This window comes from Lissotriton vulgaris, chromosome 2_1, assembly GCF_964263255.1.
Source record: "Lissotriton vulgaris chromosome 2_1, aLisVul1.2, whole genome shotgun sequence".
Classification (NCBI taxonomy): Eukaryota; Metazoa; Chordata; class Amphibia; order Caudata; family Salamandridae; genus Lissotriton; species Lissotriton vulgaris.
Window position 1 is genome coordinate 255,842,931 of NC_141687.1, and position 25,596 is coordinate 255,868,526.

Here is a 25,596-nt window from a genome sequence, read left to right on the forward strand (position 1 = left end):
CAGACTGCTGTAGCGAAAGAAAGGCCCCTAGCACAAGGTAAACGAATATTAATCGTAACTCCTATACCGGCTTTAGAAGCGGTAACTAAAGCTAGCATTCCTAATGCTAAAGCTTTGCATCCTAGATGGATTCAGTGGGTTAATTCTCTTGCTGCAACAGACGTAGTTTACGAATTTGATCCTAACTTAAAAACACAGGAATTTTTACAATATGAATACGAATGTCCTCTGCCAATTGAAATCCTGCCTCTCGAAGAATACGGAAGTATTATATATACTGACGGATCAGCACAACCCGCAGTTGGGGGTAAGCAAGCTTACAGTGCTGCGTGCGCGATTGTTAAAGGTCGCTGGCACAAAGGAAAATTTAGACCATTGGTCACTAAAACACAATCTCTAGGAGATTGCTCGGCTCAACGAGCTGAATTAGTAGCATTTAAGATGGCGCTAGAAAATACTGATCGCGAATTCCCCACACTAATAGTGTGCGATTCTTTTTATTGCGTACAATCTTATAATGAATACTTGCAGAATTGGGTGGAAAATGGTTTCAAAGATGCAAAAGGTGGCACAATAAAGCATAAAATGCTTTGGGAACAGGTAGTTCTTTTACAAAAAGAACTACAAAAGACTCACGTGATACATACACTGAGTCATCAACGTGATGGCGTTCACGTTGCAGGGAATTCATTGGCTGATGAAGCCGCGAAGGCAGCTGTGCAAACGGCTTCCGTAGCCGCGATAACTCGGTCACAAACAAAAATAGACAGCGATGTTCTACAAGCTGTCAGTGCGTCAGTAAAAAATGATAAGAAAACACTCCCAAAAGGCTTTCCTGAAAAGTACTTGTACTTAACGGATACAAATAATGTTCCTTTTGCTCGAATCCCTGGAGTGGGGGATAGAGTAATTCCAAACAAGGAACACAGACTAGGACTAATAAAAGCGGCACACGAAGGGCTTGCTTCTGCACACGCTGGCATTTCCGCAACAGTATCACTATTAAAACAGAGATATTGGTGGCCTCGCTTGAGAATACAAACTAAAAAGTATGTATTGGAATGCGACATATGCCAAAGGATAAAAGTTTCAACAGTGAAACGACCAGCGCAGACACCCCTTCTCATCTCGGATAAACCATTTGCATGCGTTTACCTGGACCACTGTGGTCCCCTACAAAGGGACGGTAACTATAGATATATCATGGTAGCAGTGGATTCCTGTACGAGGTTCATATGGATGTGGCCCCAGCGCTCGGCTGACGCTAGAACGGTTATAAAAGATTTGCGAGTCTTTATCGGCACATACGCAATTACCACGTTCCATTCTGACCAGGGTCCTGCTTTCAGCTCTCGAGCTTATAAGGAGGTCATGGCCAGCATGGGAATTGGGTTGCGGTATTCTTGTCCGTCGCATCCCGAAGGGAATAGTGTGGTAGAAAGAAAAAACCGGGACATAAAGCAATCTATAACAGCGAAGGTATTAGGTTCAGGCGCTGGGTGGGTCAAACATTTAATAAGTGTCCAGACTAGTCTTAACAACATGCCAAGAAATTCTCTAAAAGGTTTCAGCCCATACGAACTATTGTTCGGAATAAGAATGCGCGTTCAGGACCTCGATAGTCAGATGTCAGTGGTACAAAAAGAAACAAAGCAGTTTGAAGTAAAAGACCGTTTGGCTGTTTTACAGGAACTGAATGAAACAAGAAAATCATTAAGCAACATAAAGTTAAAGCAACAGCCAAGTACCACTGACGAGGCACCACCCGCAACAGCCCCAGCAAGGCCTGTCTGGATTCCAAAGATTGGGGGATCTAGTCAGAGAAAAGATCGCGGTTAAGAAGGAATTTGGGCCTTCTTACAGAAAAGCAGTACCTGTCTTAGCAGTCACCGGAACAAGATCAGTTGTGCTACCGCCCCTTGCTGGTAAAAAGGAGAACAGAATCGTGTCCATCGATCTGGTAAAACCACAAGCATGTGGCCTATAATCAACAGTAGGCCCAGTGGACTCCCAAGAAACAACAGAATACCCAAACTTGCAACAATCCAAGAGGTTCAAACTGAAAGACTAATCACATTCGATCAGCCTGCAGTGCACAATGAAGGACTATGCAATAATGCCATGGAACTCGTGCCTCTTGAAACACAGATTGAAACAGTTCGTCAAGAAACAACACCAGTCTACAATGATGTGGCATCAGAAAGTGCTACCGAGAGACAGATTGAAAGAACAATCCCATCAATTGACAGAACTGCCTCTGGTTATTTCATCAACTTCGACAACTTCTCTGAAGATTTAAACGATCCCGAAGTGATGCCAGAAACAAAAAAGTATTCTAAAGAAAATACAACAGGACTCCTTCAACAAATCAAAGAACTTTATCTGGATTCGCCGTTGATTGAGCATTGGATTATCTCAGGGGTATTCATACTCCTACTCTGCCTAATTTTAGTTTTAATTTTAGGAAAGTTCATTACAATTGAATGGACACAGCAAGTCAGAACATCAACCTAGTCCTGAAACCACACAGATCATCCCACGTGAAGAAAAGAGAACTGTCAACAGTAAATGTCACAGCAATTCCAATACCTGGTGGGGTAGTATGGGAGAAAACAGACTATGAGATCTATGGTCCGGTCGAAATCCTGAAGTATCCTCATCAACTAAAGGTTTCCTTAAGTGACTTTGTTACACCAAGTACATTCTCTGATAATTGGGACTTTAACAGTATTAATGACATGATGTATGATTTAGTGATGTCAGCTAGATTCACAGATCATGATTATTTACAAGGTTCATCCAGTTATGAGCAGTTATTCTGTTACACCCACTATGGGGATCATTACTTGCATAAATCTGCACAGCCTAGAAATGTTTTTATGTATAACCAATGGGAACATTGTTCTACACCACCTAAAAGCAGTTCTAAAGCATTTTTTGAGAAATTCAAATATTTTTCAGGGTTTAACACCAGTGATGCAGAAACGTTTTATTATAAACTGTTAGATAAAACAGGAATGAAAACAATGCTGACAAATTCTAAATTGATATATTCAGAAGCATTTTATGACAAAATGATGACATTTGGTTTTGATTATTGGAAAACTAATATTGAAACGAAATCAATTTGGGGTACAAAAGATTGGCAGGTGCAAGGCATAGAAGCACTGTTTAGAACCTGCATGATACCAGAACAAATGTTATTTTTAAATGACACTGTACACCAAACATCTTGTCTTGGCCTAGCCAAAAACAAAGAAATGAAAACACCGTCTATACCAAAGCCAATAGCTGAGAATGCAACTGCAGATAATGAGTTAGACGTGTCACACATTTTACATTTCAACAGAACACATCCTGATTGGAAAAAGTGGTTAATCTGGCCTACAGACACAAATAGCTGTCAAGATCGATTCCTGAATAAAACACAGGGTTTAAAAATGACCAGATTAGACTCAAGATATTCCCAGAGACAACATCCAGGAATTATAACCACATACAGTGTAGGCAAACTCTGCCTAGAATGGCTAACTACATCCACACTGGCTGAAATTAAGCAACACTTGTCTTTACTAAAAGATGGTGCTGATTTGCGCGATTTCATTCTTGGACCACGCAAACAGCGTCAAAAGCGTTTCATAGCGACCAGTATCTATGCTGCTTACAACGAGGCTTGGAAAGTAAAGCAAATTGAAACTGTTGAAAAGATACGAGAAATTGATCGTATTAATTTGGAAAAATCACTTTCTGTAGTAGACAATGGGTTAATGACTCTGTCTTCCAGAATATATTCTTTGGACAATATTGTATCATCTGCCTTTGATGTGATAGACAGAGATTTGCTAATGTTACAACATGGCCAATCTCAATTACGTTCTATTATAGAACTAGGCTGGACGCTGCAAAATCTTCGTTCAGGCTATGTGCCTTGGCGTCTGATAAACACAACGTCATTATTTTCCATTTTTAACCTTACTGATAAACAGATCAGTTTGGCACAGAAAGGAGCAGACTATACAATCTTGAGCATCGAGAAACTCGAGAGATTACCATTGACAATGTCAGAGAGCCCTGTCATTGAATGGATAATACACGGGGTTATCACTATTCCGATAACAACTTTCCGCTTTAAAAAGTGCCTTGAGTACATACCTGCTGGCCAATATGAACAATTGGGTAAGGGATATGTTAAATCCGAATGGAAATTACCATACACTCATTCTTGCTATAGTGACAGCGACAAAAATGTATTTCTTAGTGGTGACAACTGTAAACATTCACTAAGCGGTATACTTTTGTGTCAGGGTATTAATTTACACGGAGCATGTGATGGCAATTCAAACAACCTTTCATGCCACCAGCTAGTCACACCTGCAACTCAGATAGAGCCCTTCTTTATGCAACTCGCAAACGGGAGTTACATTCTAAGAACGGATCACAGGTGCTGTGGCCTCGCGCCCGGACTAAGTTATCTAGTAGAAGTAACGTCCATGGTCAAATGTTGTATGCAAGCATTGTTTCCGAGCGGGCCTCCAGACACAGTGACTCCCCTCTGGCCTCGTCTGAATCTCTATTCTATACGAATTGATACATTAAGCAAAATGAAATCTGTGCTTTTACAGACAACAGTGCCTATAACGTCATCTAAAGAGACATATGATCTTCTAGTCGCAAGGACGGCTACTGAGGTCCATGACCTTTTATCAACAAATTGCCCCGTGCATTTCGTACAAATGCTCGAGCAACTCTTTAACATGTCTAGTGCCACGAGCATCCCAGGCATATTTAAGACAGTCTTTACGGGACTGCTAACACCCTTCCAGGCAATTTTGGGAATCTTTCCTAATTTTGTGCACTCCATCTTTGGTGGTATTCCACTATTTTTTGGACTCATCGCAGGGATTCTGTTTTTGACCCTCCTGCTACGATATGGCAAGCCTCGGCTCAGACATAGCTCCCATGGGAATGGAAGAAACAATCCTAGCAATGCGCTACAGGGACAGGATAACTAACGTCCTCGGATTGGCCAGGCTGAGAGATCTAAACATGACCTGGTTCCTTTCATTCAGACCAATATGGCAAAATTGCATTTTACCTGTGCTACGGTGTATGCTTTGCGGCGAGGAATGCGTGTTGGACATCTGTCTTTCACTTCCATCAGCAGTACCAATGGACGTCGATACTTTGCTAAGTCCAATAACGGCTCACGCATTGTGTTGTCCCCAGCGGCTACCAATCCTGATGACGGCATTCGTGGAGACTCCTGTACTACAGCCAAGTGGTAACAGTGGAGCGAGTGACAAAAGCAACATCATCCAGGTACAACGTTCTGTGAGCGGGACTGGTACTGTCTTCGATGACAGCAATCATTCTCACACCTGCCAAGTTACAGCGCTATCTAATTTGGTTGAACTATCACCTGATTTTGTAGACCAATTCTTTGCGAGCCTGTCTGATACGATGTTCTCACCCATAGAGAAACAATAACTTTTGAGAAGCTTTTCCGACACACGGCGTTCCCATGAACTCTGAATTCGGCCTTCAGTTTTGATCAACATAAAACTGCCAGGAGCTTTGGTAAAACTGATTTTTTCTTTGAATTGGACAATTTTTCAAATATTGACCCTTTTCTTTTTGGCACGAACAATTCTTTGCTTAACGTAAAAACTATTCTTAGAGAACAGAAGCTTCACACTTCTATTTCTAAACACATCTAGAGACATAACAACATAACACCAGCCTCTAGCACACATATTATTACAATGCATTTTTATGTGATGATTTATCTCGCATTTCTTCTGTCAGAGATACTTCATGTGTAATTCTTTATGCATAATCGTTCATTGATTTCATATGCAATAATTTTTTTGAATGATTACTATGCTTTTTAAACAACGTACAGTACCTAAATTCCATGTATTACAAGTACGCCTATTTCGAATGCATTTATGTATTTTGGGGTGGGCAATGTTACACATACATCTAATTGCTTAGTTTTAGTAATTTTGATGGACATGAATTCGTGGAGTGGGTGTCATGTGCTTATCTAGGTTCCTGATCGATACTGTGACCTTATGCCCCTATTCGGCTATAAAGCCCCTTTTTCCCTATATTGGCATAACCGTTCAAGTACGATTTTCTGTAAAGTCATCTCTGGCCTCACACGAACAGAGCCACAGAGCCACATTCCAGCATGACTCTCTGCTACTTCCTTTGCGACCAATTAGTGCAATGACAGAGCAGCAGTCACTATCTGATATTCCTAGATAACACTCCGAGTTCTTCAACAAGATAAAAACTTAGCAAACCTGGAAATCCCCGCTTGCTATGTTTTGATTAGTAATAGAACTCTAATGAGCAACTGATAGCTGCCACTTCCTAGTGACATCTTTAATTGACGTCTTATGTCCAGCAAACTTGCGTCAAACCCGGCACCTGTCAGGTATAAATATTACCAACGTTGCCTTAAGCAATGAGCGAACATGTTGCTGATGCCAGCTGCCTGCATGACCCCGTGTTGGTAAAAACTAGCACTCTGTCGCTGCAGCCTGCTATCCTGTGGTGGTGAAGCTGCTGATTACCATTATCGCCGCTACAGCGCGACCTATGGTGCAGTACGCTTGAGGAGCCGTGCAGCCGTCCTCTGCGAAGACATCCAGCCCAGCTGCCCGCGGACGCTGTCACCCCTCCTTCCTCCAGACGCGCTGAGAGAAGCCGCTGCCTTTCTCGTGCAGAGAAATCCAGTCCCGGCGCTTCCAGTTTACCCTCGCAGGTGACTGGGATATCGAGAGAGACCCCTGAAGGAGATACCAATCCTCCATCATTCTATTCAGAGGTATGGTGTTGACTAAACCCTTAGACGAGAATTCTTGGAACAAACCTTGGCAAAACCAACTTAACTTAAGCTACTTACTTACTCCCCTTCTCACGTGTTAGGCCTAGGTCAGGCACACTGGGGTAGGCTTAGTTAGAAGCACCAGTTGAGTATGTTAGCCTAATGTATATATGACTGTATAAATGTTTTATTACTTTTAAACCATTGTATGGCTAAGAAACCATATCAATGCTTTTACAGTTCTATTTCACTATTCTTATCTTACTGTACGTACTTTTTATAATAACAGTTATTGCAATTGTGGCAATACATTTCTCTTGTATGAGAAGAAAGACTGTTCAATAAATGTTAACCTTTATTGATACACGCCCGTCTCTCTATTCTCTACATACTGTGAAAGTAAACTGCACTAGACTGACTGAGTGAAATCTGTGTCTATTGTTTCACACGACCCTAGAGATCGACTCTTGATCTGAGGAGCAAAGTTGTCATGTTGCACGGTTGTTGGAAAGCTGAATCCCTTCTTGTCTGTGCCAAGGAAGCTGATCACTTCCTATGCAGAGAAGAAAGTTTCCAGTGACCTCTGAGCTAGTTGGTAACACAACCCAATTAAGTTTAGCATAGTCAGTGGAGGCCTGGAATATAAGCAGTTCCACGTCGATACTACTGTTTATGTTATTCCAATGCGCAGGGCCTAGTGGGAAACTAGGAACTACACTACAAGGGAGTACTGGGTGCAGGTTCTGAGGTGCAATGGAAGAGAGTTCCAGAAGACTGGACCCGTGGTAGAAAATTTAGAGCCACCCCACTTCTTCCGTTTAAAACGGGGAACCAGGAGAAGGTGGTGAGAAGCGGATCGAAGGTCTCGTGAAGGTGTGTAGGATTGGATGGCTGAGTTAATGAAGGAGGGGGCAGAACCTGTCCGGGCTTTAAAGATGGTGCAACCGAGCTTGAATAAGATGCGTTGTCGGACAGGGAGCCAGTGCAGGGTAAAGAGGAGAGGGGTTACATGGTGTGACTTAGAGAGGTTAAAAATCAGCCGAGCGGCCTGGTTTTGAACAAGCTGGAGGCGTCTCAAAAGGTAATCGGGCATGCCATGGTAAAGGATATTACCATAATCTAGGCGAGATGTTACCATGGCTAAAAGAATTAGTTTGAGCGCGTCTGGGGCGAAAAATCGAGAGACTCTGCGGATAGTCCTGAGTGAAAGGAAGGCTGAGGAAACCACAGCAGAAACTTGAGAATGTAAGGAGAGTTCATTATTGATTTTAAATCCAAGGGTTTTGACAGAGGGTACAGGGGTGGGAGGGGGGGGGGTGGGAGAGGGTCGAAGACGAAGAACCAATGAGTCACTGATTGCAAGTCTGGTAGGGAGTTTGGGTACTAAGGTGGGTTTTGGTACACCGTAATTCATTGAGGTCCTAAGTCTTTATGCACAGTTCTGCGTAGGAGCAGAATTCCTGCAACAGTAGTTACAACAAAAAGGCTCGATAAAGGGCCTTGAGTTTGAATCAGAATATGAAATTGAAGAATAATTGATAACCCTAGCTAAGAAAGGGAGCAAGTGTGCAAATTTACAATGCCTTTGGCTGGGGTGCTTGTTACAATAAAAATGCTCAATAAAGGCCTGCACTTTGAATAGGAATATGAAATAGAAGAATAGTTGATAATCACAGCTAAGGTATGCAGCAAATACTTGTGTGTATGTGTGGATGATGTGTTGATTGAGTGGAAGATAAAAAAGGTGAAAAATAAGAAAACGCTAGAGACACGCAAACTACCCACTGCCTTGTCAGTGAAGAGAATCTTTGGATTTCCAGCTCATTACACAGATAGGGTGTTGGATTCCGCAGTGGGAGCAAGAGAAACGAGTACCACATCTAAGGAAGCAAGCTAGTGCATAAAGTACACACAGTGTGCGGTAGTAAGGACGCAAGAATGGACAGAAGTGTGCAAATTACCCACTGCTATTGATGGGTAGTAGTTACGAAGAATGCTGAATAAAGGGCCTGCACTTTGAATTAAAGAAGAATAATTGATAAGCTCAGCCAAGAAAGGCAGTAAGTAGGTTTGTGTATTTGTGGATGATGTGTTGATTGAGCAGAAGATGAATAAGGTGAAAAATAAGAGAGGTTACAGGGATGCAAACTTTCCATTTCTTTGTAAGGGAAGTGTGTGTTTAGTTTAGTTTATATATTTATATTTATATATTCACTGAAAAAACGTAGGTTTTAGGCACGTTATAGTTAGGAATTAGTATTTAAAAACCTTGCAAATTCACTGAAAAAACCATAGGTTTTAGCCACGTTATAGTTAGGAATTAGCATTTTAAAAACCTTGGAAATTCACAGAAAAAACCATAGGTTTCACACATGTTATAGTTAGCTGGATGTTTCACTCATATAAAACCATTGAAATCCCCCCGTTAGAGTTAGTTCAGCTAACTATAACTCGCGCGCCCACAATGCACTGCTGATGACGTCACATATTACATCACCCATGACATGGAAGAGTGAAGTGGCATAGAGTGCAGAGGTGCACAGTAGATTAAAGTCGCATAAGGTGTAGTGGTGCAAAGTGTAGCGGCGTAGTGTGCAGTAAAGTGGCATAGAGTAGAGTAGTGTAGAGTATAGTGGCAGAGAGTAGAGTTCAGTCCACAGAGTGCCGTAGAGTGCAGTGGCGTAGAGTGCAGTGGCGTAGAGTGGTGCAGAGTAAAGAGACATTGAGTGTTGTAGAGTATAGTGGCGTAGAGTGCAGTGTTGCAGAGTAGACTGGCGCAGAGTGCAGTGGCGTAGAATGGTGCAGTGTTAAGTGATCTAGAATGGTGCACAGTAAAGCGATGTAGAATACAGTAGGGTGTTGTAGAGTGTATTGATTTTGAGTAAACTGGTTTAGAGGGCACTGACAGAGTGCAGCAGTGTAAAGTAGAGTTGCTTAGAGTGCAGCAGGGTAGAGTGAAGTGGCGCATGGTAGAGTGGAGCGGGGCAGAGTGGTATAGAGTGGCGTAGAGTAGATTGTTCCAGAGTAGAGTGCATTGGCATAGAGTAGAGTGGTGTAGGGTAGAGACACTGAGTGGTGCAGAGTAGTGTGTGGAGTGGAGTACCGCACTGCGGAGTGGTGTGGAGTACCATAGTGTGGAGTGTTGCAGAGTAAAGTGCGGTGTCATGGAGTGGTGAAGATTATAGATGGGTGGAGTATGCATGGTGTGGTAGCAGACTGCCATTACAGACCACATATCCTCAATTGAAATGACCATTACATTTGCACAGTCATACAGTTTTACGGATAAAGGTATGTACAGCGCACACCTAATGTGTAGAAATGGTGTATGGATTTGTTTTGTTCGTATTAAAATATGTTTCCATCACACTTCAGAATTACCAAAAATTGTGCTTCGTTTATGCTTTCCATATTCTAAGATATCTGTGCTGTTCATTTTCAGACATTTAAATTTAGTTTGTGCTAGAAAAAAAATATCGTACAACACGCCCAGAGTATCCAGCTAGAATAAAATACAACATCTTACAACCTTTCTGTATTATATGGGTCCCCAGCAGGAATGTCACATAAACCCTCTCACTTTGAAGTCAGAGAAAGAAAAGTAAACACCAAGCTCCCTGGAAGACGGAGCCTGACTTTCGACCTCTGTCTCTGAATGCACAGCAAATCTGACAAGATAAGAACAAGATTTAAAGGCTGTTTACAGAAATTCAGTACTGGTGGAGGAATACAGTAAACAGGGTTCGGGCAAGGAAAGGGACAAACCCAATATGAACAGCCTAAAACTAATCAAACCAGCAATTAAAAACAAGAAAATGCGAGTAACAAATCGCAAAGCCAATGGGAAGCAATGAGCAGAATGCATTCCCAGGGAAGCTTTCCGAATGTCTCCAAGATGGCGTTAGCAAACCAAACAGCTACACTGTCTGCTAGGTTTCGATCTAAAAAGGGAGCGAGGCTAAGCCCTAGACCTTGTATCCAAACTATTGGCTTGGCAGAATGCAGAGTAAGAAGTGTATGTTCCCTTCTAAAAGAGGTTTGTTATGTATTATTTCAATGTTTTCAAAAATATTTTTACCTTTTCTGAATTTGCACTATGTTGTCTTTCTGTTGCTTTCGGGATGCTTGAGACTCTATAGCATCCAGAATCATAGCAAAACGGGAGGTGAACAGTCATAACAAACAATTAATACGTGCATCAAAGAGTTTACAAAGGGAGGTGATGATTGCTCTCTGGTGACCCAAACTACCCAGGTTTATACGTTAAAATCCAGTAGGTTCTGTTAAGTATAGTCTATTAACGGGACTATGGGAACTCAAAGGAGGTTGAGCTTCAGCCCACGTTTCTTGTGGATGAAAGCATGGTGTTCATTTAGTGCACAGGTGTCACGAAGTATTTGAGGGCGACTGTAAGAAGCAATTTGCATATACCAACTCTTTTCTCTACCAATCCTTGGGATGTTATTGCTGCATTTGGCTAAAACAAGGGATCCAAAATGACCTCGTAAAAACCAAAGGCAGCTTAACTAAGAGTGAACAAGTGAGTGAGTGTAAGATGGAGGGTAAGGGGTGGGGTTTAAACTCACTATTGAACTGCTGAACAAAAGAGATGGATTGTTACTATAACTAGGTCCTAAATAGATTTTGATGGTCTCGAACTTCAGAGGAAACAACTGAGCCACCTGCAAGTCTTGTCTCTATAGAAAGGCATGTGTGAAAACTCACAGGGCCTCATTCCTAAAAATGTTTGCAAATCTAATCTTTACGTAGGTGCATAAAACGAGCAATTTATGTTCACAAAATACCAATCCTAATGTAAAGAATTAGGATTTGTGGATTTTTACATGTAGAAGTTCCACTTCCTCATGTGGTAATCTTTAGCAACAAGTCTGCGTTAGAGGATGGAAGGGTTCTGCGAAATGGGGATGGCAAGGGGCATGTGAACACATATTTATCCTGGTATGTCCCATACTGCAAGGGAAATAAAAATGACTTGCGCAATCTTTACGCAGGGAGATAAAACAGAATACTGTCATAAATAATGGGGAGTGAAGGATGCATTTTTTTCCACAGAAAGATAATTACTTTCCCTGCATGCTCTATGCACTAATCTAAGTTGACTGTTACAACATTAAATGCTTGTGCAGAGGTACCTAACAAGATGGGAACTTGCAGTATTTCTTGGAGAAAAGGTCAGCCACAAGTGGCATCAGCCTGGCAAAGTATATAAAGGCTACTAAAAAAAAAGATGAATTGTTGGAATGTCTTTGCATCTTTTCCTGTACTTAACCCCTGAAAGAGCTGCTGCCACTTTTTTGGGTGGTTTCCCTCCAGTGTAAGTTTCAGGTTAAACTGATCTAGTGTTAACTTTAAGTGAGAATTATGTGGTTTGTCTTTCATGCATCTTTTAGTTCCTTACGTGCAGTAACTTTTTCCTGTGCACAAGCGTGCTAGCCTACTGTGGATATTAAATGCTGCAACCTTAGAGAACCAAGCCTCAGTCTAAGTAAGGATCCCCGTAACAAATCTCCATTTCAACGTCAGACAAATATTTTGATTCTATTTGATAGGTTCAAATGGTCTATAGGACTCACACTGGTCAAGGTATATGTTGGTTTAGGGATAGTGCTAATGTATACTTCCTCCAATTGCTGGGGCAATCTTCTTTTCCCTTTTGATACAGTAAACACCACCAACATTGCATACCTCATAATAGTTGTGAGCATTTGAGCCATTTCATGGGTGTTTTCTACTAATCATCCTTTGACTGGTCCTTGTCCGATTCTCTCTCTGACTGAGGGAAACAAAGTGGGGAAACTGCTTTACTGGGCGATTGTAAATGGTTCACAGGGAGGAATGAAGCATCCACATGGTTTCGGCCAAAAGAAGTGGTTGGTATTGGAGCTGGGCCAGGGTTCTGCTTCGCTGGTCCTCACAGTATCGGATTTCCGGGAAACAGCCTACACAACGATTTTTTAACAAGTGGCCTTAACAACGACTTGCAACTGAACCACGACCACCACAACAACTACTACATTAAACAACGAGTGGCCCTACCAACGACTTTTAAAGATGAGCAAAAGTTTATTAAGTTTTAATTTACCTTGTGCGGCCAATAGATGGCACTGTAGGATTGTTTTCAGATGTTTTTATGCTGCCGTGTTTAAAAAAAAAATCGCTTTAAATAGTGCATTTGGTTTTAATTTTATGTTTGATATGCCACCAATTAAGTTTGCATTCTAGTTGTGACCACTTTCACATCCCAGGTTCACAGTGTCATTCTGTGTGATCTCTGTCATTTTTCACTTTTGTATTCAGGTTCTATTGCTCAGTGTTCAAAAATAAAGTAGGTTGGAATATATATAATCATTTGAAGAACAGATCACCCGGTACTTCTGCTTTCTTTATCCGATTCTAGCAGGGTTTTTTTCATCACTACGATCGCCCTTTTCGTGAGGTTTCCTTAATTTCTTTTCCTCCATTCTTCTCTATTTTCTGCAATCCTAAAACAGTGTAGCCCAGTTTGCAAAGCAAAAATAGATTTTCCTTAATCAAACGTTAATACCAGAAATATTTTTATTTAATTCAAGGCTTAGTAGCAAAGTAGAAAATGTCATTAAAAAAAGAGGTAAGCGTCTACGTGTAAAAATTTGTATTGTTAAAGAAGAAAAACACTGTAAGAATGGCATTTTCAAATATAGCTGGTTATCATTTACACCAGTTTAAAAATATGGGTAGAGTTGGTTTGTATGTCAAAAGAATTGTTTTCGTGGTTCAATACTTAGTGGTTAGCATTTGGTCGTTCTTTAACCTTCGTGGTTTAGGCACTCGTGATTTCAGTGGTAGTTGTTTAATCATACAACCCGGATTTCCAACTCAGAGACTTTCACCTCGAGCACTGAACACCACTGTAGGGAGCTGAAAGCATGGCTTGAAGCGGGTATAGAAATGGTTGAGCTACTTTGAGGGCCTATGTGTCAACTATGTGCTTCGTAGTGGTTCAGTTCTTAACATTTGCCATATTAGCAAAATCTGTTAAAACAACCTGAGGACCATCTAGGGTGGAACCTCCCAGGAGTTAGGCCCTGGTGCTGATAATGACACAAAGGCTGGATCGGAAAACAGTGTCTGCCCTCTTCTTGGTGTTGACCCAGGTGTCTATTGGGATAGCAAAAAGGACCAAAGGACAGTGGGAGCACAACTTGTAATTACAATGGACAGACCAGGATGGATTGATTGATTGTTTTTGGCATGAAATCTTTGATCCTAGCCCAAAAAGTGTTGTGTGTTTGGTTGAGAGGTTTAGGGAGTCAGTGTTTTGTAGGGGTGGAGGCGTCCCTTCCAGGACCAGTTGTGGTGCTTCCTTTGTTGTTGTTACCACTATATCCACCTACTGTGTAACCTCTAGAAGTGTACGGCTGACACGGTCATGTTGGTAGGAGCTCGTATCTAGAGAGTTGGTTTTAGAACCTGCACAATATTAAGGCCTACGAAAGGACCCCCTTGGACTTGTGGTTTGGAGGGCCCCCATGGCCTTAGTCATATGTTAAAAGTTAAATGTTGTATACTTGTAAAGCGCACAGCTGCCCCAGCAAAGGGGCGTCCCGGCGCTGTATACCGCTGGGGAACCCATCCTGGCTTTCCCTGTGAGATGGTCCCTTCTGGGCATCTCCAAGGTGAAGACAAGCATCCCCGGCGCTGATGGGGCCGTTAGTAGAGATTAAGCAAGCTATTGCCCAGAGTTGCCTAGTGGGACCCCTGGTTAGAGTAGGCACCGAGGCGAGAATTATCGAGTCCGCTGACCATGGCCCAAGACCTGCCGCGTCGGGAATCGAACCCTGGTCCCAGGCCCACCTCTGCCTCATGGTCTGCCGCCTCAAACCAGTGAGCCACACCACTCCACTTTCAATATCTTTTTAAAGCTTCTCCAATATTTGGTCAACTTGTGGCCCAAGCAAAGGTTTTCCATCAAGGGGGAGATTAAGCAGGTGTTGCTGCACCTCAGTTTTAAAACTCTATATACAGAGCCATGCATAACGTCAAATGAGGATACTTGTATTGAGCCCTAGTGCTACAGTGTCTGCTGCATCGAGGGCACAACGTATATCTGAGTTAGAGATGGTCTTGCCCTCTGCGAATAACTATTGTCCCCTTTGTATTCAGGTGACATGTCTGAGAACAATCATCCCAGTGTTATCACTGGTCGCCTGACTCCCCAGCTATGGTATATTTCTCTTCTCCATGGTAAAGGCTATGTGATCCTGCTGAGGATTGTATATGCTCTTGGTAGAATGTCTAGTGATAGCAGAGAAGGGAGAGGAGGAGGTGGAAGGTGGGGAGAGGGGTAGAGGAGTGTAAGGGGCAAAGGTCATAGGGCTCTTGCCCTTGTGCCTCTCTTTGTGACCGGAAGCCAATCGGGAGACGATTCTGAAGCTGAAACCAAGTCCTTCTCGAAGGCTGGCTTCCGCTTAGGTGGTAGGCTGTCAGCCACTCTAGGGGGTGGTTTAGTAGTAATCTTTAACGTCTGTGAATGGATTATAGTGTCTTTTGCCGGGCATTGAGCTCCACTTGGAGGTGTTCAAGAATGGATTGCTCTGAGTCAACGCGGCTTTTGAAGCCGAAAGCTCTCAATATAAAAGGGGTTGTCCTTGGAAGCAATACCTTTGAAGTGGGCTGCTTCAGCGTCAATGGAGGTCTTGGTTACCGGAGTTTCGGTGCCGAAGGTAGTGTCGGCTCCGAGTAGTTTTTCAGCACCAGATGAGTCTTGGGGCCTGTTGCCGTTTTCAACACAGGCATGAGCTTTGCTGCTGAGGAAGCAAAAATGTAAGGCTTGCCTGCTGGTTGGGAATGTTGCAAGTTGTGGATGCAGAGGGTGCTAGGTTGTGGGCTTTTGTGCGAGATTGACCTATGCCAGAGCTATTTGGTGCCCCCAGAAGGCTGGCTTAACTTAGAAAGACTAATGGCCCGATCTGCCTCGCATTGAGGGAAATGGTGGGCTTGCTATGAGGCTCTGCCATACCACTGGCCCGTAGTATTGTCCTTTCGCTTTGTCCTATTGTCTCATTGTCTCATTGTCTAATTGTCTAAACCGCAGGATAAAACTGCATCCGAAATAGTTGGTGTTCCGGAATGTCCGAAGCCCACTTCCTCGATAACCTCCACACCCGGGGTTTCTTCCCCGTAGATAACCAGTGTCCTCTGTGGAGTGTCTGTACATCTTATGATGGGTTCAGTGTCTGCCCTCCGTTGATGAGGAGTCCTTTTGCACCTCAACTCCAGGAACACCTCACACTAGCGGTCACAGTCTTAAGGTGACAAACACAAATTACAAATCTGGCGATGGTCAGACCAGAGGCATTTTCTGTTGTGGAGGTCTCAGCAGTGAGTTGGCAGTGGTGTGTTGTTTTCTGCTCCTATCAGTGTTGAAAGAAGACCGGGAGCAGTGGAAACATCAAAGTGTGCCTCGATCCTGGAGCTCCAGTCATAAGGCCTGAACCAGAATGCGGAAAAAAACAATCTAAAAGAGAGTCAGTGCCCTCACGCAATGCAGGCATAAAGAACAGTGAAAATATACCTTAGAGCTCAAGAGATTTCGTCAAAGAGAAACAAGTTGCAAATGTCCGAGCTCTTGACAAGATGGCAGGAGTATATAAAACAAATATCTACAGCAACATGCTACAACCACAGTTTTCCACTTCCACAGAGAGGTGGAACCACAGTACTGTTTTCTCTTAAAACTATTATATAACTATGACATGGAGGCCTCTGTAAAAAAGTTGGTGCATGCAGGGCTTGTAAATTTATGATAGATCACTGTTAAAGTCTGGTGTGTATTGCACACTCATGTTTCAGTATTTTGTGCTGCTTTCAGTACTTACTCTGACATTTTCTGAGGTTGATCAAACCATGGTCTCTGATAATCCTATAAAATAAAATCACATAGGCATAGTTAATTCAAAGAACTTATATTATCGAAGACTGCTTGTATTCAATCATATGAATGTTTTAGATGCTTCAGAAACTAAAACTCACATGAATTTAGGAGCCCTGTACAGCATCAGCATTCTTCACAGCATATTGTTTATGCACATAAAATCACATACAAACACTTCTATTCCCATTTGATTATTTTTAACTCAGTAAATGTTTACATGCATGCCCTTCTGATTTAATAAAATGTAAATGCAGTTTGGTAAATTAGTTTTTACTCTGCCATGCACTTGCAGTGCAAAGTACTTATTCATGTCTACTTGTTCCCTCTCTGGTTCATATGAGCACCTACAGTAAAAAAAACAAAAGAAGCAAAACAGGATGCCAACTTGAACTGACAGTGCTTGGAGATAAAAATGGAAATCAGAGCGCTCCAATGAAAAACACATCTTTCATTAAAAGTCAATTTTTCAGAAGGTTATCACCTAATATGAAAACAACTAGATTGAGCAAGATAAAGAATACACTATCTGTATATAGAATAAAAGAAAGTTTGTGATTATATATATATATATGTATATACACACACATATATATATATATACACATATAATCCATATTCCCCAACAACGAAGGTGAGCCCCACGCGTAGCGTTACTTGTTACTTCTTATTTCATTTTATTCATGGTGACTTAGCATGGTAATCCTGACGTGTTTCGTTCTACCTAGAACTTTTTCAAAGGTGGCCAAACACCAAGACACACCGACACTTCTCACATACTAATGTCCACTTTACTTTAACATCTTCCAGTGGATACTTTTATAGGTGCATTCATACACACACACATACATATATATATACACATACACATACATATACACATATACACATACATATATATACATATATACACATACATACACATACATATATACATATATATACACATACATATATATACACATACACACACATACATATATATACACATACATACACATACATATATATACATATATACACATACATATATATACATATATACACATACATATATATATACATATATACACATACATATATATATACATATATACACATACATATATATACATATATACACATACATATATATATACATATATACACATACATATATATATACATATATACACATACATATATATATACATATATACACATACATATATATATACATATATACACATACATATATATATACATATATACACATACATATATATATACATATATACACATACATATATATATACATATATACACATACATATATATATACATATATACACATACATATATATATACATATATACACATACATATATATATACATATATACACATACATATATATATACATATATACACATACATATATATATACATATATACACATACATATATATATACAAATATACACATACATATATATATATACAAATATACACATACACAAATATACACATACATATATATACATATATACACATACATATATATATATACATATATACACATACATATATATATATACATATATACACATACATATATATATACATATATACACATACATATATATATACATATATACACATACATATATATATACATATATACACATACATATATATATACATATATACACATACATATATATATACATATATACACATACATATATATATATACATATTGTCAACACACAGTTCCCATCCGTGGAACTGCTACGTAAATGAGGACACTCCAGCCCAATTTCTCGATCTCCGCTTGTCACCTATCGCAGGAGTCACTCACTGAAGGACCATCTAGTGAGTAGCCACTTCGAGAGTAAGAAGAGAAAAAAAGCTCCTGCATTGGGTTTTTACCCGTGCATGAAATGCAAGGCCTGCAAAAATTCCCAGAAAGTGAAAGAGTATGAGGTACCGGGAAGGGGGCAAAAAAAGAAAAAAATCCTGAAACTGTTGAACTGCAATTCCGAGTTTACGGTCTATTGCCTGGTATGCCCATGTGGAAAGAAATACGTGGGCAGTACCATCAAGCAGACCAAGTTGAGGGTTCTCGAGCATATGAGGGCCATCAATCTGAAGGATCAGGCATACCCAGTGGCTCGCCACTATGAAAAAGAACATCAAAGCAACAACAACTTGCTATCCTTTTCATACTGGATCAGCTGGTGAGGACTGAAAGAGGAGGAGACTGGGTCAGAAAGTTGAGAATGTTGGAATCTCGCTACATTATTATGTTGCAGACCAAGAACCCGAAAGGCCTGAACAACGAAGAGGAGATGTGGGCACACTTATAGGAGAGGTCCAACAATGCCACCAACTGTATATATATATAATAAAACCCCTACCCGAATACTCTTTGAAGAATTTAAAAGAATTATGACACTGCACGCTGTCTCCACCACCCCATACAAGGGTATCATCCGAATTACATGGAGACAATTAAAAGCCCATCCAGGGCACTACGCAGATACCCTGAGGCACTTTTCTCAAATTGTTCACGAACGCATGCTGCATTAAGAATCCGTGAGTATGCCCATCCAGGGCTGAAATAATGAGACCATATCCCAAACTAGGCAAGGGAATAAAATACAATATACAGCAGATACGAATGTAGAGCAACATGGATAAAATATTCCAAACCAAAACTTTAAATAACGGAGATTAATTTAAACGCGCTGTATAAAATAATGCAATTCTAGTCAATGAGGGTATATCCTTAGCAGCATATTAGATTGCGGATGGTGAATTAACCATTCAAAGATGGCTGCCAAATGTAAATGAATTTAGTGTGCCTCTTTTATGTTTACCATTTTAACATGTGATGTTTTTTGAATGTTAACTTTATTTAAACTCTAAAAAATGGCTCCGTTGGCGAGCACTGACGAAGGCGGCAACGCCGAAACGCGTTTGCTTGTTAGCTGTGTGTGTGCGCAGAAAATAAACATAAGCGGAGATCGAGAAATTGGGCTGGAGTGTCCTCATTTACGTTGCCCGGCTGCATGACGACAGTGCAAGCTGGGAGTTGAAGTTCGGCATTTACCCTAAACTACCAACAGGTGAACGGTATTGTTTAGTGGGAGGAGTGTAGTGGCCTGAAAACTACTAAACAGAGGAGCAGGACTATTGGACTAATTCGCAAGACTCCTCACAGTGAAGGGCGCTGATGAAGGCACGGACATCGCCGAAATATATTGGCCGCCACTGTTTTCCTGTGCATCTGGGCAAATAAAGCTTCACCAAAGGATCCCCCTCTGGCCTCTGTTTTTCCTTTCCGGAGTGAAATTTGTGGCATATTTCCAGCGCTAGCCTGCAGCGCTGCACAGATGGCCTCGTAGCACCAAGTGGCCCGGGCAAGTTGGGCGACCGCACTGCATGCAGTGCTTCTTTTCCTCGTGTTAGCGAATAGCCCGGTGCCAGCCACCATTCAAGGAACTGTGTTGCACGGTCAGAGGCACTCGCTTCTGTTAGGGCGTTGTGTAGCCACTCAGCAGCCCACGCTTGTAAACTCACCTTGAATGACGGCGGCTGCGATACGAGGGGACCCGAGGTGAAGTCTGGAAGCTCCGATGTCAGCGGCGGGGGTCCTCTCGCCATACCTGCACCAAGCTACTACCAACAAGGAACATTCCAATAACTCCTGCACATCACCAGCCCGGCTGCATGACGACAGTGCAAGCTGGGAGTTGAAGTTCGGCATTTACCCTAAACTACCAACAGGTGAACGGTATTGTTTAGTGGGAGGAGTGTAGTGGCCTGAAAACTACTAAACAGAGGAGCAGGACTATTGGACTAATTCGCAAGACTCCTCACAGTGAAGGGCGCTGATGAAGGCACGGACATCGCCGAAATATATTTGCCGCCACTGTTTTCCTGTGCATCTGGGCAAATAAAGCTTCACCAAAGGATCCCCCTCTGGCCTCTGTTTTTCCTTTCCGGAGTGAAATTTGTGGCATATATATATACATATATATATATACATACATACATACATACATACACGTATACATACATATATTCCGTTTGGGAATTTCAGTTAGTGTTCGGCCCCCTGCCTGGTTGGGAAGAAGATAAAATCCCGCATTCACTACAGCAGTAAGTTGGGGACTTTTAGACCACCATTGCTGGCAGGAGGGGAGGTATTCTTAAGCGGCTACGGGTGTGTTTTTGCCGCTCTGAAACGGCCAAACATATATTGATTAGACACAAGCGAAAGAACTGCAGTGCTTTAACTATGGATGAAAGAAATTGAGAGAAAGTTGCAGAAGAGCTATTTTTGAATTTACCGGCAGTGGAGAAAAAAGCTGGACAAAATATAGATAAAGTCGTACAGAATCCAGGTGTTAAAAGTCTCATTAAATCGTTGGAGAAACATCACAAAAGTGAGCTCACTAAGTGGTGGGAGGTGAAGTCTCTCGAAAAATACCACGAAGCGGGTCAGGTGCCGAGGGGATTTAGAATAATGTTAGCAACCAGCTTTGAACAGCCAAACCCGTTACTTTTGAAAGAGTGGGCGGAAAGTAAGCTTGAGGCTTCAATGAGATTAGGTATGCCTTCTTATCAAGTATGCAAGAATTGATAGAGAAAAAGATCTCAGCGAAATAATACGCCTACAAGGTGAATTGGATTTGATTACCAATGAGAGCAATAGAGACTTGGTTGAAAAAAGCATAAAGGAAATGCATGCAAGAAAAGATAAACATGAGGAAACGATTAAAACTAGAAAAATATGGAAATTTGCACGTGATAAAAATGATTACGAGCCTTGGCAGGTGTTTACATTTGCAAGGAAAAATGACCTGGTTAAAAAGCAAAAAGTGCTTACTAAATCTGGCATGCAAACCGGGCAGGCAATAATTAGTGGACTTACAACAGCAACGAGTGTTGAATCTTCTGGATCAGAATCAAGTCTGGTAATGAGTGACACTGATTCAGAGACAAGCAGTGGTGCGGAAAGTGTCTCTAGGTCATTAGGTCCTCTCTCCTATGCTGAAGAAATGGATTTGATCAGGGAACAAAGAAAACAATCTCTGCGACCGAGAAATCCACAACCATTACAAGCAAAGAAAGGAATCGCCGCAGGAGAGAGAGACGCAAATGCACCAAACGTTCAAAGCAGAGGTCAGTTGAAAAAGAGGAACTGGCGCAAAAAGTAACACCTCAACGACAAACCATTATCAACTTGACTGATATTGAACTTAATGAAGCAGAGCAACAACTTCTAGCACTTGGTTTGAGTTATTGCCCAGAAAGTAGTTTTAATCTTGTTCAAACACGTGTGGATGTTTACAAATTCATCAGAAAACTGAAACTTAAAAAATACTTCCCGATTAAAAACCATGGGCAAGAAAAAATTACGGTCCCGGCACAAGTAGATAGGGCAAGCCTCACGGCGGGAGAAATTCCACGGTTGACAACACTGCATGCATTACGGAGTGAGGAGGATGTGTGCAGTACACAGATGGCAGCACAACAGGAAAATATTACTATTTCCTCATCGGGCAACAGCCCTTTCAAAGCCTCTTCTACTTTTGTTCCAATAAAGCCTAGGGACGCCGTGGACATTTTTCATGAACGTATTACAGATGAATTAAAATCGCTTTATAAAAAATCGTACAATTCCAGACCAAGACACCATGGCAAAAGCAAAGAATATTTTCAACTAATGACCAAACTTAAAAATAATGATTCAGTTGTAATAAATAATGCTGACAAAGAAGGCAACATTGTTCTTTGGAATAAGGAATCTTACAGGATGGAGGCATTTAAACATCTGAATGACACACAGTGCTATGAGCTAAGTAATGGAGTCGCAGTAAAGAAAATCAATGGGGCTACAGAAATGAACTGTTGAGATGGCAGCCAGAGTGTCTTATTAGCAAAGACGAATTAAAATTTTTATACAAACACCACCCTACTCTACGGACATTTTATTTAATCCCCAAAGTACGTACCTTCTAGATCAAAATCTACTATCTCTTCCAAACGAACTTCTAGACCTTTCCATCTGCTCTCAAATGAGATGCTACTGCAGGCCATGACATGTTCACCCTGTACTCTGTCAGGTTACGTGGAAGATGATCTAGCCCATTTTGCTGAGTGGCTTACGGCAAGACTGGCGATTCTCGTGCCCGAGAAAGTAGCTAAATCTGGGAACAAACGGCCCTCTGCCCCTTGGTTCACTTCTCAGCTTAGGGAAGCTCGCCAAAACTGCAAGAGAGCTGAAAGAGCCTGGAGGAAGGATTACAATCCTTTGGAGAAAGTAAAACTTAAAAATCTGACCAGATCCTACCACAAGTTGTTATGGAGTGAAAAAAAATCCTATCTTGAACGTCGTATTGATGAATCAGAAAACTCATGTAAGGAAATCTTTAAAATTGTCAAGGACTTTACTTCCCCGTCCCTAGGCACTCCCGCTCAGTCTCACTCAGAACCCTGGCTGATTGAACTAGCGCATTTTTTTGTAGACAAGATAACATCTATCCAAGTTTCCCTTGCTGTTCACTTTAAACAACCTAAGGTCGCTCCACCTGGTGCCCTTTCCTCCTCACAACCTGTCTCAGTTCCCACTCTCTGGGAATTTCCCCCGTTGAGTCTTGCTTCCTCATTAGACCATCTGGCAGGACTGAAGTCGGGCTCACCTCTTGATCCCTGCCCTGTTTCTTGTCTCAACAAAATAGCCCCAGCGCTAAACGGCCTCATCAATTCCATCCTTAACTCCTCACTGTCTTCTGGTGGAGTCCCTCGGGCTTGGAAGAGTGCCCTCATTCTTCCACTTCTAAAAAAACCAGCCCTTGATCCCATCGTTCATGCCAACTACAGGCCAATCTCTCTCCTCCCTGCTCTGGCGAAGGTGGCAGAAAGACATGTGCACAGATCAATCTCTGATTTCATCAAGGAGAACCATCTGTTGCACAACACTCAATCCGGTTTTCGTGCTAATTATAGCACAGAGACCGCGTTACTTGAAGTCACTACCGCTATCAGAGAGGTATTGGATGCTGGAGGAAAGGCCATGTTGGACCTGTCGGCGGCGTTCGACACCGTTCCCCATGATACCCTCCTAATACGACTCTGGGAATGCGGTCTTCGGGGGACGGTGTGGAACTGGCTTAAATCCTTCCTAGCCGGCCGTCGGCAAACGATCTGGGCGCCTCCACACTCCGCCGCTATGGCACCTCTGGAAGTAGGGGTCCCTCAGGGGTCTATTCTTAGCCCCCTGCTCTTTAACATCTTTCTGGCCCCCCTTGCAGAGGTGGCGGAGTCGTTCGGCGCTCAGATCGTGTCATACGCTGACGACACCCAGCTCTTGTTCACATATGACAAGAATGAGGTGTTTGACGGGACTCGCATCAGAAGCTGCCTAGAGGCAGTATTTGGTTGGTTCAGAGGACACGGCTTAAAATGCAACTCCGACAAGTCGGAGCTGCTTTTCTTTGGCTGCGCCACTGAACCAAATTGGAAAAGCTGGTGGCCGCAAGACTTGTTTCCACCTGCAAACGCAAGTGTTAAGGCAAAAAATCTAGGAATCATTGTCGACAATGATTTAACCTTTGGGCCTCAAATATCCTGTCTCTCGGGGAAATGTTTCGGGATCCTTCGGATGCTTAGAAAATTTCTCCCCTTGATCTCAATTAACCATCGAAGGGTTATTGTTCAAGCACTTGTTGGGTCTAGATTAGACTACGCAAATGCCCTCTATCTAGGACTCCCCAAATACCTTGTGAGGAGACTTCAAGTAGTCCAAAATTCAGCTGCCCGGGCTATCTACGGGCTCCCTAGACACGCTAGTGCCTCAGACCTGTTGAAGGAACTGCACTGGCTTCCTATAGCCAAGAGGGTCCTTTTCAAAAGTCTGACGCTGACCTTCAAAGCCCTTCATGATATTGGCCCTAGTTACATCAGGAAACGTCTTGCTTTTTACAAACCTAACAGGGCCTTACGGTCCGCCTCCCCGTCTAAAATGGTTGTTCCGACCATTAAACGTGCCAGACAAGGCGGTCGCTCTTTTCATCACTTGGCTCCTTGTGCTTGGAATGAGCTTCCCCTTTCCCTTAGACAGATCCCCAGCCTGAAGTCTTTCAGAAAGGCTTTAAAAACTTGGCTCTTCACCAGATAAGCCCCCGCCTTTCCTTATGTTTTGCAGTTATGTTGCCACCCCCGAAGGACCTCTTCACCAAAGCGCCGGGACACTCCTTCTGGAGTAGCTGTTGCGCTATAGAAGAATCCGATAACATAACATAACATAACATAACATAACATAAAGGATTAGACCCATTACAAGGAAGACCTATCATATCGGCAATCAATAGCGCATTTGAGTGTACATCCAGATATGTGGACTACTTTCTCCAGGAACATGTAACAGCTTTGTCGACCTTTTTGCAGGACTCCAGGGATTTTTTTATCCAAGTTGAATACTGTGCACTTTGGCCATAGCCTCGCTATATACGTCCATCAGGCATGATGATGGTCTCCATGCTGTAGAATTTTATCTTAAGCATAGGAGTATAGACATGTATCAACATAGCAAAATGATTTTAGGGATGATACAGTGGTGACTCTTCAACAATATGCTTATGTTTGATGGCAAAGTCTATAAACAAAAGCAGGGCGTGGCAATGGGGGCATGCTTCTCCCCCAGCTATGCAGGCTTACATGTTGGCTGGTGGGAGGAGCATGTCCTCAAAAGACAGCACAAGGCACTTTTTGAACAGCATGTTATGCATATGTGGAGGTATATAGACTATGTATTTATAATTTAGAAAGGCAATGAGGATG

At 42.0% G+C, this 25,596-nt stretch overlaps 1 protein-coding gene across 2 annotated transcripts in view; it reads right to left on the minus strand.

Annotated features, from left to right (window-relative positions):
* The window catches only part of TADA2A (transcriptional adaptor 2A), a 279,922-nt gene that overhangs the window by 146,670 nt on the left and 107,656 nt on the right, over positions 1 to 25,596 (minus strand). For both annotated transcript variants that reach the window (XM_086954889.1, XM_086954888.1), the window contains exon 9: positions 16,714 to 16,757. In XM_086954889.1, the coding sequence (XP_086811015.1) occupies positions 16,714 to 16,757 (44 nt within the window). The remainder of the gene's footprint in view (positions 1 to 16,713; positions 16,758 to 25,596) is intronic.